Below are 19,717 nucleotides of genomic sequence, written 5' to 3' on the forward strand. Positions count from 1 at the left end.
TCATGATGGGTTAAATAGAGACTATAATCTAATTAAAATATTGCACAGAGGTAAATAGTGCTTTGATAATGATCTAAGGGTTCAATTAGTAAAATGAGCTGCTTGAGAGTGTTTTGTGCTAAGGAGGAGTTACTACTTAGAACATAGCTACAAAATGCAGGACTAGCACCAGATCACGTGAGCTTCAAAGTGTCTTCATTTGAGCAGGTTTTTCAATACAGTGAAGCAGAGAATTTGAGGAAGGATAAACATCAGACCCGCAAAATGTTTTGGATTATTCTTGCTTCAACAGTGTAACCAGGTGACACAAACTGGTAATGTGAATAAAGTAACTATAAGCCAAAGGCTTTTCTTTTCCATAAAAAAATTAGGTGTAAGTATCAGCCTGGAATGATTAGAAGTGAAGTATATTGGCATAATGGAAATAAAGACTTTATGCTGGTGGTGACCATCATCACAAAAGACCGTTTTTACTAAGGCAGTGGGTCTTGAGTGATGTTTATGTATTCCATTGGGAATCACAGACAGGGAGTCTGAGACACTGCTTTCAGTAATATCTGTCTATTGAGCTGGTTCATTCCTGTGCCTACAGTTATATGTACTTATTTCATATTAACAATAGTAAATATGACTATTATTTATGGCAAAATATTTACAATAGTGTAACTATTAACATCAGTTAAATGCACCAAAATTGCATTACATATTGTACAGAGTCTCTAATCTCATAAGATAAAGGGAACTGTGCATACCTCCATCTTAGCACTCAGTCATGCATACACTTCCTTCATATTTTTTTAATATAGTTTCTACATAGGGTTTGTCACATCTGACGATATAGTATCAGTAATATTAATTAATATCACATATCAATGAATCAATTAATATCATACAATATAGTACAGAAAATCAGTATCCTAAAAAAAATCAAAATCTAACTACTAAATCAACTAATCCATTGCAATATGTATGACTTCAGAATACCTCACATATTTGGACAGATCTTTGGTACCAGAAATGCTTGTATATAGAGAAGATAAGATCGATAAGACAAGACTAAGATAATGAAACCTCTTCGCATAGCATAGCTATTTTAAGTGCAAGTCATCAAAACCATGCTTAACAGCAAATTTAAGTCATTTTTGCCTGATTACTCTCAGTGTCTAAAAGCACAATGCTGCTACACTACCATTAGTGATATTCTAAGAAGCTAAACAATAATCAATTCCCAGACAAGTACTCATGCGAACATGGCAATAGTGCAATAGAGAACTGAATTCCAGCTTCCAATCGTAATTGGTGCATTTTTGTTTGTTTACTTCTGAAGTACAGCTTCAGAGATTAATATATTGCACCTTTTCTAATCTGTTTTATAAAACAAATAGAGTAAAAATAGAAAATAGTTATTGTGGCTCCAGTGACGGCCAGACAAATCCTACTTTGTAAACCTGCAGATGATATTTCTCTGGAATCCATGGGTAAAACAAACACGAGTCACACATTTAGAGAAACAGGGAATTATTGCCCAGTACCTATACTCAGTTTTATCAACAAAAAAAAAAAAATCCTTAAATATCCACTTAACCTGCAGTATTCATGCTTACTATGAAATAAAAGTACACTAAGCATATGCAAAAGGAATTCACCCTGCGTTCTTTGCCCAATAAAGGTGCTCACATCCTGTTATCTTGACAAGACATGTTATAAACTCTTTGAAACCAAAATAAAGGTAACATGAGAACAATGAGAACAATTATAGCTTATATGTATCATAGGCAGGATTTGGATAGTTTCTGAAAATGAATATATTTTATACAGTGTATAATATTAACTTTTACACATTAAGACGGTTATCTAAAACAATTGAAACCATGGTCAAGGTGAGTTATCTAAATGTAACACAAGACATTGGCTGAGGTTGTCAATGTCTCAGATTTAATGAGGAATCACATTGTACAAATTTCTGTCAGAGCATGAGTTCCATGGACTGTTTACATGAATTGCATCTTGCCTCAGACAGCATGTACTTTCCTGAATAGTGCTACAACCTGCTTTTCTTCTTCATGCCTTTTTTTAAGCAGTTCCAGGGTGGCCAACTGGGACATGTCCAAGTCCTGCAAGTAAGGAGTGTGTTCAGAGAAGGCTTCAGACTGCTGTTTCTGATTCTGTTTTGGGCGAGACTGTACAGGGGGTTTGGCTATGGTCTTGGCATATTCCAAGGCCTAAGAATGAAAGAAGGGGTAAAGAGAAATACAGAGGTAAGTAAGTAAGTAAAGTTTATTATATAGCACCTTTCTCAGACAGCAGTCACAAAGTGCTTCACAATAAAATGCGCATGATAAAATACATAATACAACAAACAGATATATTACAACAGGTCATAGCAGCCCTTTGTCTAGCTAGAATGCTTGAAGGAATAAGAATGTTTTAAGCTGCATTTTAAAAGTATCTACAGATACTAGTGATCGACAAAAAAGAGGTAGTTCATTCCAGAGTCTGGGCGCAACTGCCTGAAAGGATCTGTCTCCTCGAGTCCTAAAATGAGTGTGAGGGACCATTAGCAGGTTCTGATCTGATGATCTCAGACTTCAGAAAGTGTTATAGGGCTAGATCGGGTCCATGATATAAGGAGAGGCTCTGAAAGTCAGTTTATTTGATAAGAAACTGGAAGGCAGTGAAGGGACTTTAAGACAGATATTATGTGAGCTCTTCTGTTTGTGTGGGTCAGAAGCCTCACAGCAGAGTTCTGAACAACCTGCCGATGAGCCAACTCCTTCTGGTTTAGACACATGAATAGACTGTTACAGTAGTCTAAACATGATGACACAAAGGCACAAAGGCAGGTATATTAATGTACTTATTATATACAAGCAGTCAAAATAATGCTAGTGCTACAACAACATCTGTAAAACAACTGTCCAAATTTTTGTCTGTTTTTGTCTAATGTACAGAACATCCATCCATCCATCTTCTATACCCGCTTTTTTTCCTGGCTCAGGGTCACAGGGATCTGCTGGAGCCTATCCCAGCTCTCTCTCGGGTGGAAGGCAGGGGTACACCCTGGACAGGTCACCAGTCCATCACAGGGCCACATATAGACACACAAAGACAGACAACCTCACACACTCACACTCACTCCTACGGGCAATTTTAGAGTCACCAATCAACCTAACATGCATGTTTTTTGGACTGTGGGAGGAAACCGGAGTACCCGGAGTAAACCCACGCAAGCACAGGGAGAACATGCAAACTCCACACAGAAAGGCCGGGATGCGAACCCACGACCTTCGTGCTGTGAGGCAACAGTGCTAACCACTCAGCCACCATGCTGCCCTGTACAGAACATAGTTTTTATTATTTTGTTTAGACTATCAATCACAAACACACATGGCTATTCTAAAAGAGATGTTTGGATTTTTACTCCTACACATAGACACTCTAAAAGAAACACACACACTCCCACACCTTGATCCTGGGAACTTTCTTGTCATGGCCTTTCGGGTCCTTGGCCAGTAGAAATGGCATCATTTTTTTGTTCTGCTCGCCGATCACATTTGAATACAGCTTCTGCGGTTTCATTTTCTCGGCATGATGTTGGTAAAAGAGTGAGTGAGCATGAGAAGAAAGGGAGAGAAACAGATGAACATTACAAAATGGGGTTTAATTAACTGAGCCTTTTCTCTCTTAAGGCCCTTCTCTTTGTGTATTCCCTCTGCAGAACCTCTCCATGCAGCAACAAAACCAAACACTGCAATCCATTCAGTGGGCCTATCAACATTGACACATATCATGCACTAATAGGCTCTGGAAAGAGAGGGGGCTGGGCCTAGTGCAAACCAGATAAACACTTTTTACAACTCGGGATTAAGAAAAGATATACTGAAGCACAAAAATCACTTAGGAGTACTCTCAATTACTTTGTGTTTATAATTTTATCTGTAAAACAGCATGGGAGCCTTTAAATGGTGAATTTGAACACAAGTTCAGTGGAGACACAATGGCACTAGTGGACATCAAGGTCTGCATGTTTAGGACCCCAGTTTGGGGTAGAAACTGCTCTGGATATTTTCTACTTTTACAAATATAAAATGTTAGAGAGAATACAACCACATCTGCACCCAAAGTACAGGATATGTCACCACCCTCTAAACACCAAGGCTAATACTACAATATTACATTCACAGCCATGTTAATCATTTCAGGAAGTAAATCTGTACTGCTTCTGATATCAGTGAGTACATTAGTACTTACTGTCTTTTCATTGGTTGTATGGTCAGGGCCCTGGCCTTGCAGGTTTGCATCTGGCTTCAGCTGCTTGAAGTCTTTCAGACTGTATGTCTGAGAAAGAGACAAAGAGGGAGAAAAACTCTGGAGTTTGAAAGTTGCAGATACTCAAATGCTATTTATGCTATCATAAAAGTGAAACTTTTTGATTATTTAATTTGAAGCAGACTTTGTCAAACTGAACTTGTTTTGATGGCTGTCAAAGTGGCACCATGGTACAAATAAATGACAGACTTCAATTTTGACCACATTTAATGATGCAGTTTCATCTTATTCATTTGGGGTCCAATGCTATATTAAAAGAAAAACACAAAAAATACAACAAATGATAAACAAATGTCTGGCAGACAATATGACAGCCTCTACATAGAAACACTCATAAATCAATAAACAGAAAAAGTGTGCCAGAGTGGGGCAGGATGTTCTCAGCTACACAAGGGGGATTTTCACTACTGCTGATATACTGTAATTCAATGAGGTATAACGACATACCCGTAGTGTGGAGAAATATGTGACAAAAACGAAAACCTCACAACTAAATTTATGTGCAATTATTTTTAGTGTTCTCTACATGCTAAAACTTGATTCTATTTCATACTCACACCCACAATAGCAGTTTTTTTTATCTGTTTTTAGCCACACTAGTGACATGGCTCCGGTGATGGCAAGATTTGTGTGTCAGCTGGTCAACCTCAGATCCAAACTGACATATCTCAACAACTACTAAACGGATTTCCATGAAATTGGTATGGATATCCATGGTGCAGAGAGGATGCAACCTAAGGACTTTGTTCATTCTTTTCATGTAGTTCGAACATAAAATTTTCACTTACCCAATAAATATCTCAAAATCTACATAACAGACGTTGTTTATGCAGACCTTCATTATTCCAAATGTTGTTTCATAGTGAGCTTGATGAGCCTCTAGTGCTTCCACCATTTCATTTAATACCGTATGTGTAGTATTGATTAAACTGTATTAACTGTCAGATTCACTGCCATAAAATTGTTGTTTTATGTTCCCTTCTGGAGGAAGGAAAAGGCTGGGAAACAGTATCTATAAATCCCCAATGCAAAGAGTTTTAATAAACAATCTCAGCCTCTGGGAGGAAACTGAAAGCAGGGGAGGTTCCGACGTCAGTGTTGAAGGCCATCAGGGAGCAGGAGGGCAGCTCCTAAGGTGAGACTGTAGAGCATATGGCCAGGATATGGCCAGCATATGGCCAGCAGTCTCCAATGTGGAGACTGCTGGCTGTCCTCTAGCAGATTACTGGCAGGCTGAGGAGTTGACTGGGGCTTAGGATGTGGCTTAGCACTGAGCTAGACCGCTGAGCCTCTTGTCTGTGGCCCAATCCTGGACCTCAAGGCCCCCTGCCCTGTTTGTTCTAGAGCTATCCCAGCCATACCCACAGCTGATTACCTGGATCAGGTGTGTTCAGCCAATCAGAAGCGGGAAGTGCAAACAGGGCAGGGGGTCTTGAGAACCAGGATAGGGAACCAGTGACCTAAACTACACCTGAGAGTCCCAGACATTGATTTCCCACAGAAACAAAGGTTGAAAGGCCTGGCCCTTTAACTTCTTCTGGATAGCCAAGGCCTCCATTGGTGTCACAGGCTGGGGCTCAGGAGAAGACAATGAGTCCTAGGCTGGAACACATTGGGAAACACAGAAACTAAGCACCACAGAGGTCCTCTAACTGTGTAGGAATCTGATCTGTATGGTCAACAAACTTAGCTAGACCGGGCTACTGCATCAGCCAGGATTGGTCTGGGAGCATGGTGCGGGAGCATGTGGTGGTTTTCAATGTCTTGTTTAATGAACTCACCACTGCGCAAAACACCTGGACCTCTCTAGCTCTAGCTGCTGGATTCAAAACTGTCTGGGTCATTATGTCACAAACTGAGCTAGTTAATTTTAACAGGATAGCATGTGCAGGGAAAAACAACGCAAAAGGCCACCAAGAACGTAAACACTAACCAGATTTGATTATGAAGAAAATTACAAAGTCCAGATATATAGGAGGCAGATAGATAGGAGGCAAGCAATAATCCAATGCAGGTAATCTGACAAGGCAGGCAACTGAACACAACACAGTGAACTAAGTACTAAACACAAGGGAAGCTATGAAGACACACATGAAAATCAGATGCTAATGACAACTCAATAAACCCGACAGCAGCAGTCTAGATAAGCAGAAGATGTCTAACAATCTTTTAGGGAAATCCACACCAAAGATCAGCTGGAGGTCAAGAAATATATGAGTTTCTCTAAATCTTGTTTGGACATGGGACCTCTTAAGTCTTATTATTTGGTGGAAATGATAAAAAGTGCTGATTTATTTACAGCCTTGCTGAGACTGGTAAATCTATGTTAGCATGCTAACAGAATAAATTAAGATGTGGCAAGCCTTCTACTGTAAACATTAGTGTTGTGTTAGAGCATGTTAGAGCATGCCACATATTAGTCATATAGCCACAGGGAAATAGCATGACTGCAGCTGAAACTGAAGCAATACAAAGGGAAAGATAAAATGAGAACTACAGTATACTGAGTATTTTGCAGGTGCTAGTCATGATGATTTGTGTGTGAACTTGGGTACACACCTGCAAGCAATCCACAAGTTACCTCAGAGAAAAGGGAGCTAATCATTCCAGATTGTACTGGCTCCATTTTGGAAGGAGGATTTCGGTTTGTTTTAGCAATCGGCCATGCACACAACAGGGTACCTTTCTTTCCAAGCCCTCTCCCCTCTCTCCACAGACTCCAAGTCACGCTCATCAGCTTTCATGCCCAGGAACTATAGCCAGACTGCTTTACAAATTGAGCCTGTAATCTTGTCAGACATGATGGCTAACACGGTGGGAGAGATGGAGGGTCAAGAGATGGGGAAGGGTGGGCACCACAGGACTGCTATAGGCTCCAGTGTGAACGCAGCTGTAAACCATGCTTTCTAGCCTTTTTATGGTCCATCTAACGCAACTGGTGTACAGAAAAGTATACAGCCCTGATACACAGATTGGTGTTGTTTTTAATGTCAGTATAACAATAAATATTTTACATTACACAATTAATCAATCTACCTGTGTTTCTGCCTAAATTGCTGTATTTCTCTACAATTACTTAAATATTCAAGTTACAACTATTATAACATGAACTATTTTTGCAAGTTACATATATTTAAATATACTTTGTGCATTGTTTTAATAATTGTTAATCAATTGATTATCAAAGAAGTTTAATTTATCGAACAAGTGCTTACTAAAGGGTTGCTGAATCACTACAGTTCTTTCTCACAAACCAAAGGAAAGGAGAAAAAAATAACTTCAGCCAAATCATTAAATGCAAATGTGCATCTTTAGTGGCCCTGGGTCTCACAGACTCTCCCCCTTCTAATCACCTTATCCTCTAACACATCTTCAAATGGCTTTTCAGAGCCTGCAGCTCTGTGGTTTATATAGTCATCATCTTATAGCAATTAAGTGTATCTTGTGTCTTGTGTGGAGCTAGACAATTAACCTGATGTTTCATGCTCATATTCACCAGAACCCTCCTGGTGGATTAAGCAGTCCAGACATCTGAGGGGATTATTTGGAGGGGTATTTATTTATGTAACCTTTTGTGTATGTTTGGATTAAAGGGAAATGTCACTCAATTTACAAATGCATGTGTCACTTTTGTGAGGTGAATCTGCGTAATGTGTTCTTTTTTCAACTTCAAGGGAGTATTCAGGATGTGGAGTGATATTTGTGACATTTGAACCCTATTTAAAACCATCCACAAATTCATGTGAAAAATGAATAAAGTACTCCTAAGAGAAAGTTTTTGTAAACTTTCATATATATACACTTGTTTTTACTTAGAAAAAACAACTTATTTCATGTTACTGAATGTTTATAACTCAACAACGAGCACTAAGGTGCAGCCTAAGGGAGGCTGCATAATGGAATGATTTGTTAATGACTGGAGTGAATTATCTTTATGTTGATTTGGGACCACATTGTTCCAACAAGACCAATGCCAGACACGCCATAGACGCCTCATATCTACTCTAAATGTGAGCAGATGGAATGCATTAATGACACCAGGCATGCTTACAACGTTTGTCATTTCAAACAAATACTAGGTGGAGGTTTTGTTTTGTTTTTTTATCTGTGTGACATGCCAGATTAGATGTTTTAGACAGACATACTACACACAAACACACATACTATTCTTCTACATCAAAGAAAAACAGTTTCAGGACACAAATGAAGCTCACAGATACACCAACCTTGTAAGTAACTCTTGCTTTCAACTGTTTCTGTTTTTCCATTTGAAGCAGGTAGCTGTCATTGTTTTTAAGGATGGGGTAGGTTGTGCTCACACACTGAACAGGGCTTCCTGTCATGGGCTTCCCTATAGGTGGAAGAACTGTGTAGGAACCAGGTCTGTGTGATGAAGTAGGAGTGAGTGTCCTGCAGACAATTTGTGGAAATAGTTTAGTGTGGGCCTCATTTAGACTCCAATCTTGGTTCGTTCCTTCACAGGATAATGGCAACTTTAATGCAGTTGTCCTGAAACACAAAAGGTGGATAAATAAGAGAGATGCTCCATAATAATAAATTATTAGAAATGGATATTGTAATATATTTTTTATTAATATTTTATTTATACTTATATAGTGAATCAAATACACATTTTTCAGATAATATTCTGTCACAGTACTCGTTCTGTCATTTTACACAGTACACAGTGTTGTTAATGCTCGTGTATCTCTTTCTCATCTTTGGTCTCTAAAAAGCAGTATAAATGATTCACCTTTGTTCAGAACTATTTTCCAAATGTTGTTGGTAGCACTGTGAGTTTAGCCTCTGGCGAGGCATTTTGAAGAACTTTACTAGATCTGTTTGTTGATACCCTGGGGCTGAGGTTAGTTGTACTTCAGATGCAGGGCTCCAATGAGGATGACCACCAAGAGTTGCTAAGTTGATGATGGCATCCTGGCCCTTGTGCTGGAGTAATGAAAGTAGATGGGATGAAGTGTTAAGGTTGATGCTGAGGTTGATGGTGGGGGGCAAAGGCTGTGATGAACCAGTCATCTGAGGTTTTGGCTGAGTTGCAGAGGCCAGTCCTACTGACATGGAGCTCAAGCATTCTTTCTGCTCAGCTTTAAGCCCTGAAGTAGGGGGTTGTTGCTTTTGAGAAGGGCTGGGATATTTCCGCTGTGCTTTCTTCCCTTTAATGATCTGGGTGACATAAAGCGAGAGTAAGATTAAGGATAAGGATAACATTCTTCATTAATGTAAGATGTCACAGCAACAAAACTGTTCTACTATCTATCTAAACCACAAAAACAACAACAAACATGAGCTGTAAGAGGCACAAATCTTACCCGAGTAAAAAAAGACCTGGCACTCTGCTTTGCATGATATTTCCAAATTATTAAGAGGTCTATGAGCACGTCTCTCATGCATCAAATACTGCTGATTTAGCAAACACCATTCCAGTAGAAAATATTTATACTCCTCTGCTTAGCCATGTTAAGGTGAACACTTGAGTTTTCAAAATAATAATGTTTCTCCAATTCTCTGCTTTTTCACTTCATCTTTTTCTTTAACTATCTTTGGCAAGCCCCAACACAACAGTGTCATTAGTGATTGTATTCACATTCCATAAAGGACCCTAAAAGCCATGGTGAAAGTGTTCCTACTGTGAAGCATTTTGGCAGCTTTTGCTAGAACCTAGGCAATTAAGCTTCCCTAAAACTGGTCTATATTTTGACACTATTGTTTTGGTTATGTCTACCAAGGGAAAATGATTGAGGCATATCAACACCTGCAACTGTTGTGTTTTCTCGAGCCACCTCATCTCAGGGTCTGAGCTGTCCTCTTGATGTTCTGTGCTGTCTGTCTCCTGAAGAGAGTCAGGCAACTTAGAGAAAACACAAAAAGAAAACAACATGCTGGCACAATGAATGCTACTAATTCTATGAAAGGTGGATAGGTGAAGGTTGCAAGCAGTCAACTGCTCTAGTTGCATCTATTAATAAGTGTGTTTCAGATTTCATCTAATAGGCTACGATAACAGATTCAAAGCAATGTTGCACAAACCATCCAGACCTTATGTTGTTTCAATGTATAAGCTGTATGGTCATTTGACTGTAGCTTTCAAGCTAATACTTACTGATGATTAAAAGATTATGTAGTAGTTCAACAAAAAGGGGGACCTTTTTTTGAATTACTTACAGACATTTGTGTGATTTTACTGATGAACACTGTATTATGATAAGTATATGATCAGGAGCAGGTATTAGTTACAACCACGTCTGGCAATGTACACATTCATAGAGCACAAACACTGCCTCACCTTTACTTATTTCCCTTACCATTTCCTTTTGTCACCCATTATAAAACTCCCAATCAGTTGGAGAAAATGATCAAGCCTGTATTGCATTTTGAACATGATAAGCTGTGTAATATCTTTTCTATTAAATTGGGGGGCATGTAATTGCTTCTCTGTGAGACGATGTCACAACAAAGTCTGGCAATTGCAGCTTGCTGTATTACCTCCTGTACCCGGAAAACATCTGCTTTTCACAATGAAAACTTCAAAGGGGCTGTGGATCTTGAATTGCATTTAGCTGCTATTGTGGCCAGCCCAGGTAATCTTGATTAGGTGTTTAGACTGAGGCAGGGTATACAGTGGCAGAGAGCTCCCCAGAGCTTTGGTCTAAAGCTATTAAAAGATTGTACATTATGTTCCCCTGGCTTTGAAGTGAGGGCCTGCAAGAGGAGAAGGGACTCTGAGGGCTGAGTGCAATAGTAGAAGATTGATCTGCTACTTCTGTCTTTATCAAAGGAGGCCTAAGCTCAGATGAAGTCAATCATTGCTGCCGCCACAATGCCACTTGGGTGAGCTAAATATTTGCTGCATTAGGAAATTGTGTACATTTAATAACAGGTCTAATTATCACAAGTTGCCTTCAGATGGCCATTCTCATCAAAAGACCAAATGGGTTACTTTGAAGACCTAAGTAAGAACTGCTTTGTCTGGGCTCACACTGATTTGTGAAACTGATGCGATTTACACATGGAGTGTTGCCATCTACTGCATGACGAACCTTTGTGAATGATGCATACAGTATTTTTTTTGATTTAAAAATGTTTATTTTTTTTAAAGATGTCTTTCAGTATCCATCAATATTGCATTTTCTGAATATCTAAAACTGGTAGAAGATAAATTTACTCCTTTGAGCTTTAATATTGCATTTATTAGAATACGGTTCATTATTTACTATTGTTTATTAGTGACATGCTCTTGGCTCTATAGTATGTTTGTGCATTTGATTTCAGTGGGGGGGGGGGGGGCGGGGTTGTTTGTTTGTTTTGATTTTGTGAGTGCTATTTAAATTAAACAAAATTTAAGACAGTCACTTTATTTGGTCTAATCATTCAATAATCCTCTTTTATTAATTCTGTTTTGAGATAGCTTGTCCGTGTACCAGTAAGTATATTATATTGTAACATAGTACTGGAATAATCCACCATTTTACCGAGATTTTATTTAATTATGAAGTATGATTTCAAAATGACTTTGCTTAAGGCTATTTTTGATGAGCTTTGTTGATATGTTATACTGTTGCAGTAACAAACTCATAGATTAATCCTGTAATGAACCAAGAAATAGAATATTTGCAAATTGTTGCCCCCTTCTTTTGTACCCTGTGGCCCCCATTAAGTAAGACATGTCTTTGGGGAGACAGGGCAACGGAGAACTAACAAGCAGATTTAGAAGGGAAATGACAAAACACAAGGGATCAGGAGAGGGAAAGGCTCTGGCTCTGTTTACCATTGCACAAAGCTAACAGCTCTTGACTATGTAAATGGTGATGATATGAGACATTGTAGAGAGCTGGGGCTCAGATGGGTGAACAAGGTTGGGGGTATTATAGCCAGCAAACAGTCTTGTGGCCCGACAAATGGGGAATGCAGGCTATCCTGACCAATTATGCCACTGTGCCAGGTGCAGGGATGTCTAAGAGCCTATTGGTAACCATGCGTCTCTGATGTTCCTGTTGTACACATCAACTCATAATAACCACTGCACAGCCAGACATGGGTTTTTCATATGGTGGAGAAGGCAGCTGATGGCTTCTTTGCCAAATTAATTTTCCAGACAGTGCAAGAGAAAAAAAAGATATTCTCTTACTTGTTGTCTGAGATAACAATAAAGGGCATATAGATATTAATAATATTACCAAATGAGCTCAGGTTTGGCTGATGCAGAAGAAAAAAGAAAGTAAACAAAGAATCAATCTCTGTAATCTCTGTAATCTGCTCCTGAGACCATTAACATTCAGGCTACTGTCCAATATTATAACATTAAAATATGTTTTTTAACAGTAAATACACTGACAGTGCAACTGTTCTTATAACATCAGCACAGTAAATAGTGATCTCTTTAAATGTATTAACAATCCCCACAACACCTGTGTTTAAAAATATCTTCATTATTTTAGTAAATATAGCTATCGCTATCATTTGCTAATACTGAAAAACCTACTTTCTGCCTAATATACAGAACAGCTTGAGCATTAACTGTTCGAGCCTGATACCACTTAATCGTAACTAACCAGAATGTCTAATTTGCTAAATGATCTAAACTGTAAATGAAGGCAAATCATCGAGGCCAAGTAGGTTCAACGAATACAGATCTGTCCTTCACTGAACACTGTACAAAATGCAAATGTAAGCTATCACAGTTTATACTGAATTTTAAAAAAGAAATGTTTTATCATTTAAGTAAAATAATTACATTATACAGTATTTTCACAATGATTAAGGAAAGCTGACCATAAATCATTACTAATGCTTGTGCAGCTCCTGGTGTCTGTTTCTGTAATTGCAACCTGTTTCAAGAGCATGACTGTGTAAGGGTGACCATTACAGAGCTGTCAAAGTTTGCTTACATTTTAAAGCTCAAATTCTCATTCAGTGATCTTAACCATAAGCAGATGCTATTTACTGAGGGAAAAAACATATATACTGACCTTATTCAGATTATACGGCATATCCTGCTTAAGTGCATGTACTTTCACATAAGAGTCACATCTGGACATGTTGCAGCCCAAGGTTACTTTGTTACGCTCCACTATGTCCTCCATTAGTCTTCCTAGCTTTCTGTTTGAATAAAGCTTAGGACTGGTTGCTGTAGATGTGTCCATTTTCTGTGTTTGAATGCATCCTCCTTGATGGTACTGGTTAAGAGATTCTATGACACGTATATCCTCAGTCATTTGAGGAGACCTGCTAATATTTTTACCAGCATTGTTACAGCTATCCTCACACGTCTTTGTGAATCTTCTCTTTGAGGTGTTTTCACTTTCATTTTTATTGGAAGAGCTGGATAACCTTGAAATATTAGCTGTGGGTGAGCTAAGCTGTAAAGCATGGTTCCAAAAGTGGGGAGCAGTTACTGAGCTAGTCTGACCACCTTGTGGGTGTAGGTGGTATGGCTGGTCAGATTCACTGCCAGTTATGTTATGAGTTACTACAACAGCTGGACTTGTATCAGTAATGTATCTGTATCCTGCATTTATTTCCTCAGGGACTTGCTTGTTGGAAATCGGTGGACTCCCTATGAAACAGCCATTTTTCTTCAGGTTGGTCCTCCAGTTAGGGTCATAGCGCAGATCAGAATAGGCATCATCAGAAATCAGCTGGCTGTGAGATTAAAGAAAGACAATACATTAAAGATTTAATGTTCACTGCAACTTGCCTGAGGCTAATATTTGCATCAGTAAATTGTAGCTCAATTTCTAGGCTTAATTAATTATGCAAACAGAAGAAATTAAATTGCATTATAAAAAGCATGTGTCCATATATTTACAGTATAGGCTTAATGATATTAGTAATTGATTTAATTGTTGGTAATCAGCTTTAATAATTACATTTCCATATCTAAAGGAAGTTTTTTGGACGCTTGAATGCCAAATAGGCCTGTAGTGAGAGGTCAAAGGAACAAGATCCATTACACAATTATTAGAACGGTGATGTCCTCAAACAAAGACACCTAGGCCTTATCAGAGACTTCTGAAATTGAAACAGATGAGGGAGATTATGAGCCTGTATTTACAGATAATTTTCGTATTTTCACCTCTAGGCTCACTAATGAGACTGCATTTGAGAGCTACTAGCGGGGGAATGGTTCACAAACGGCAATTTTCAGCTTATGAAATGGCTTCAAAATTGCAGGCTAAAATGCTCTTTCTGATGGTGATGAAAAGATCTCATTAAAATAAATAGCAGAGAGCTTCTTTGTTGTGCTTATTGGGAGGACGAGGGGAGCCTAATTCTCAGTCGTGATGTTGTGTGTCGGGAGGGGGGGTTGCCTAGGTGTAGGGCACTTCACTTCGATGAGGCCAAAAGGGTAAGGGATGTCTCTCTAATGACTCAAACAAGTTGGAGAATGTATTTTAGACAATATGCAGCTTTGCATGACGCCTCTAACACTGCCAAAACATGACAACTCATTATTTCTTACATAAGATACAGACACCTAAATACAAAAGCCAGGAAAATATTGTGAGAAACAGCAAATGGAAAAAATAGTCATACAGACTATAGTCACATTTTTGTTGTTGTTTTTTTGCAATATTTGATGTGAGATAGAGAAACACAGTAAAGATCGGGATGAATGGAGTTGCCTAAATAGGAATCTTTTGCTTGAATGAAGAATGTCCTTTGGTTTTGTGAACTATGCAGCGGCATTGTGTGATAAGGGTTATCCTCTTTGAGAAGGCAGTAGAGAGGACTACTACATAATGGGAATAGGACTATGTCCACTGCCTCAGCTCAATGAAACAGAGCCTTTTGTGTGAGTATGTCATGGTCATTTTCCTCTGAAACAATGTACTTTGGAAGTGGACCCATACTTGGTAGACATCAATTGGTATGGATTATGGCAGAAAAATAGTGAATGCCCATATTCTATTTTGGACGAAAATTACTATCAGGCTGTGTCTGGAGTGAAGAGATGAGAAAACAACGGTATCAGTCAACCTGAATATAAAAACAGATAATGTTGTCCTCACCACACATGCCTACCTCTGCACCCACAAAAAAGAGAGATACATCTCTTATAGCATTGATGACCATTGTTAATGAACCATGAGTGACCACTTATTGTGATCCATCCAATCAAAACAAAAAAGAATCCCTCAAATAAAAGCTATTATTCTGAAAGCACATGAATTAGTCCATTCTCACTACAATGTATGATCAGTGCATTCATGTCATTAAACAACTGACACTGTTTCATTGTTGAGTGATGAATAACGGCTATTTGTCTTTTATCATCTGTGTGCTGTTTAAAAGTAAAAGGTTTGATTGCTGTTGCCATTCTCCTTCTTGTATTTCATTTAAGCAGCACTATTATGTGTTTAATTTTAATTAATTTGTCACATACAGTGAAAGTGGTAGTCCAGTTCAATAAGCAAAATGAACAAGGTTGGGCACACTTATATATAGATGTACATAGAGAACCCTGAATATCCAACAATGTAATCTGATTTTCTTCACTACAGTGTCTATACCCCAATCATATCTATTTACACAAAATAAAGCTGTAATTAGAAAATGACATAGTTATTTTTGATACAAACAAAAAATAAAAGTTGTGTTGTTTTAACTGTTAGTCCCTGGCAAACAACCCACTAACATCAATTACTGCCATCTACTGGCCAAACAGCATAACTGTATATCATAATTAGTCATATATAGGCTATAATCTGACATAGGATAGGTATGCTGTTAGTTTTTATTTATCTTATTGTCAGCAAGTTTTAAACCCAAATAATACTCCTCTGTGTGTATCCAAAACCCAGTGTATCTCAGTATCCTATTCCTCTGTGCCAACCTGGATAAGCATATATCAGAATTAGTCATATATATTCTCATTCCTCTGTGCTATAAAGCAAAATCAGTGATGACAACAAGCAATGTTAAAAAACTCTCAAAAATACACAATTACATATAAACTATAACACTGTCCTGCTGCCATAAACACCTGCTATTGCACCAAGTTCTTCCATTAAATGTACTTTTGTCTCCTTCTATAGACACACAAAGTGAAATTTGGCATTATTTCACTTTTGTAGCCAACAGTCAGGACAAGCTCATGTACACTGCAAAGCCTGTCAGTAAAAGATGTTTCAAAATAACGAAGCCAACAAGTCCAACTTGGCAAAGCACTTGGCCGACTGACGTGCCGATTTGTAAAAATAATTTAAAGAGCGACAGGATAGCAATTACGGAATGTGATAGAAAACACCTGCTATTTGTGACAAGCGACCTTTTTTCACCATCAGAGTTCGATAAGGAAATTAAGGGAAACTGTCTAATTTAACTTTTTAGCTTTTGTGATTAACGTTCACATTAACACATTGTGATTAATTCATTCTTGTTGTTTAGTTTTCACATTCTCCACAGGACTGACACTGTCAAAATATTTTTTCTTTGTGTTTTGTTTCTTAAATTCTATGTTTTGTCCTCTAAAAGGTAACACCATTACTTTTCCTGATGGTTTAGTGTTTTCTGTGATATTGTTTTAGTCATGCCAAAACAAATATTGTATAGCTTACCTTGTTCCTTCATCTGTTTGTGTGTCCAAATATTCTGTGTGTACGTGGGCGAGGTTCCTCTTAACAGGAAGATGTGATGCTACTTCTAGACTATCATAAATTTGAAAATCTTCAGTTTCTTCATTATTTGTATATTCATCTTCTCCATCATCCTGCTGTGAGCTGGCAGTATTGTCTTTGACATTGTTGTAGTAAATACACATTTGTCGCTGCTGCTGGTAAGCTGTCTCTTGGACTGAGTGCTCTGATTCAGACTCTGCAGAGCTCCTCTGGGTGGCCAGAGCTGCTTTGCTTGAAGAATAATCTTGTTCAGTCTTCAAAACTTGTCTGAGTCCCTCATCCATGTTAATGTTGTAGGTGGGAAGTCAGCTTCACAAAGCTTTGATTATCTATGTGGTTGTGAAATATTCTGTTTAATTGTACAAGATAAACAGCAGGCTTAAAAAGTGAAAGAAGTGTGGCCAATACTGATTTTTTTGATGAAGTCAACCTCATCCGACTAAAATGCTCTAACAGTATTGCCTAAGTCAAAGTTCAAATGTTTAGGAGTAGGAGAATGGAGCACTTACTTTTGTAGTAATGTATAAAAACATTTTTCTTTTCCAGCAATACGACACCTTATGTCAACAGATCTGTTGAATTATCAACAAAATTATCAGACTAATCTCTTTTATATATAAGAATAGCCCCAGGGCTCAAGTTGTGTAAGTTAAGCATTAATTTGTTTCAATACCCAGGTTTCTAGACGTCACAGAAATGTGCTTAATAAATTAGTCTGTGCTGATGGTGATGCTAGAAACTTATTAAAAACATTCTTTTTGGAGCAGACTTTTTGTAGGAAAAACACAGTACACTAATTACATTAATAATGACTCGATTCACGTGCCATTGCACTCACGCAACATTAACGGAATAGGAAGCACATGGAAGTATGTCGAAGCCAAAAGTTTTGAGTGCACACCATCCCCTTCACTTTCAACGTTAGTCTGCATTTAGAAACATTTAGCAACAGTGGGAAATATCATAAGCGAACACAAACACATCCATCCATCATCTATACCCACTCACACACACACACACACACACATATATATATATATATATCTATATACACATATATGGGTCAGTGACATTTTAGAATTTCAAAATGGCCAAAAATAAAAATGAAACAGCAAGTCAGTTTCATCATTTCCTGTGTACATCCACATGTATATTTTTCATTTCAGTATGTGCGCCTTATAAAAATATAAAATAAAAGACATTTTAATGCATTTAATGTTATGCACTTCTTGAAAATGTCATTTGGCAGAACAGAACTATTTCTCATATGATATTAAATTTAATGTCAATTATACAATCAGACAACCTTTAGTCCTACATTATTCTGCCAATTTTGTGTTTTTCATATAATTATGAACAGATAATTAGATAACAGATAACCTTTTTCTTCAAAAATAGAAAATCAGTTGCTTATGGAAGTAAAAATCTAGGCGTCACGTCATTGACCCATATACACACATATATATGTGTGTGTGTGTGTGTGACTGAGAACAACATCTGTCGACAGAAAGACAGGAAATACATTATCATTTCAATCCACATGGAGTCGGATCATATGGTAGTAAATCCCATCAGTAGTGACCATGAGTCTCACGTTGTAAATAATTGTAATTATTTCAGTTTTTGGGAACATGCGAAGAAATTATGGTATGTCTCCCTCTGGTGGTTTATAACAAACACCACTCTCAGTTTTTAATTTGAAAGTAAAAGGAGAGGTTTTAAGAGGATAACCCTGACGTTCTGCTCTCACTTTGACTTCAGGATCTGGGGAGTCAGATGGACAGAAGTACCAAGGAGCACCTTTTCATTTTGCGAGCGTGAACATCTGTGCTGCTCGATCAGATCATCCGTTATGCTCACGATTATGTTCTCCCTCACACTCAAATGTGACTCTGCTCTTTCAAATATGTGCGGCCTTGCTCTTAAATGCTGACCTGCAAACTGAGTAGCGTTAGCTCCCGTAATTGGGATTGGGTGCGCGCTCAAAATTTTTGTCATCGAATTACTTCCAAAGAACAGGAAAAACATCTCTTAAAACGTTAAAAACGAGTCGTTTTTCATTGTCCCTGCTATCATATAAGTTATTAAATCTAATGGCTAAAACGTACTCAGACCGTAAACCGGAGTGCTGATAAACCGACCACTAGCGATAGCTAGCGTTACATTCATTTCTGGTGGAACAACGCCAGGTGAAGTGAATATAACTTAGCTAACGCTAGGTTTGCTTCGCACTGCTGTGGTACCTCGGTACCTGAAAGCAATGTCCCAAATTGAACAAAATGTAATGAAAGTTGTACCCTGTTCGAATTGGAAAACAGTAAGCTAGAGTTACGTGTAAAATCGTTTGCCATCGCTTAACGTTAGCTAGGATCTTAAAAAATTACCGTTACGGAAACTTAGCAGCAATCATATAGCCTAGCCTTTCCCTGACAAACTAACGTACGCTAACGCAGGGGTGTAACGAAAGTCAGTTCAGCCCATGTGATATTTACATTTTTTGTATTTAGCGTTACATTAAAATAGCGCCGAAATGTGTCATGTTAAACATCAAGACAGCAAAATAAAACTTGCTCGCGTACTCACCTGTTTTCCTGTTAGTAACTCGACGCAGTATTGCAACCATGGAAACACAAACGCAAACATGTAAACGCAACTTTAGATTTCAAGACTCAAGAGTAGGCAGTTAACTACGGTTAGCTTTAAAGCATCTTCGAACACGACTCTACATGGTTTAGCTTAAGGTAAAGACAGAC

The 19,717-nt window shown here is 38.1% G+C and overlaps 1 protein-coding gene across 4 annotated transcripts; it reads right to left on the reverse strand.

The window, feature by feature from the left end:
* Window positions 1–731: 731 nt before the first annotated feature.
* On the reverse strand, window positions 732–19,646 carry jhy (junctional cadherin complex regulator). Of its 4 annotated transcripts, none has more exons than XM_026329299.1 (10): window positions 19,548–19,646; window positions 17,474–17,536; window positions 16,905–17,293; window positions 13,314–13,986; window positions 10,100–10,195; window positions 9,083–9,510; window positions 8,556–8,739; window positions 4,252–4,338; window positions 3,466–3,588; window positions 732–2,222 (listed from the first exon to the last, which is right to left on the reverse strand). In XM_026329299.1, the coding sequence occupies exons 3-10, from the start codon at window positions 17,246–17,248 to the stop codon at window positions 2,013–2,015; spliced, it is 2,145 nt and encodes a 714-aa protein (XP_026185084.1). In that variant the 5' UTR covers window positions 17,249–17,293; window positions 17,474–17,536; window positions 19,548–19,646; the 3' UTR covers window positions 732–2,012. The 4 variants fall into 4 exon arrangements, with proteins under 4 accessions (XP_026185084.1, XP_026185082.1, XP_026185080.1 ...); XM_026329297.1 differs by having other exon boundaries at window positions 733–2,222; window positions 8,556–8,838; window positions 10,100–10,177; window positions 19,548–19,624; XM_026329295.1 differs by having other exon boundaries at window positions 733–2,222; window positions 8,556–8,838; window positions 19,548–19,624.
* Window positions 19,647–19,717: the final 71 nt, after the last annotated feature.

The sequence above is a fragment of the Mastacembelus armatus genome, chromosome 14 (assembly GCF_900324485.2).
Source record: "Mastacembelus armatus chromosome 14, fMasArm1.2, whole genome shotgun sequence".
Taxonomy (NCBI): Eukaryota; Metazoa; Chordata; class Actinopteri; order Synbranchiformes; family Mastacembelidae; genus Mastacembelus; species Mastacembelus armatus.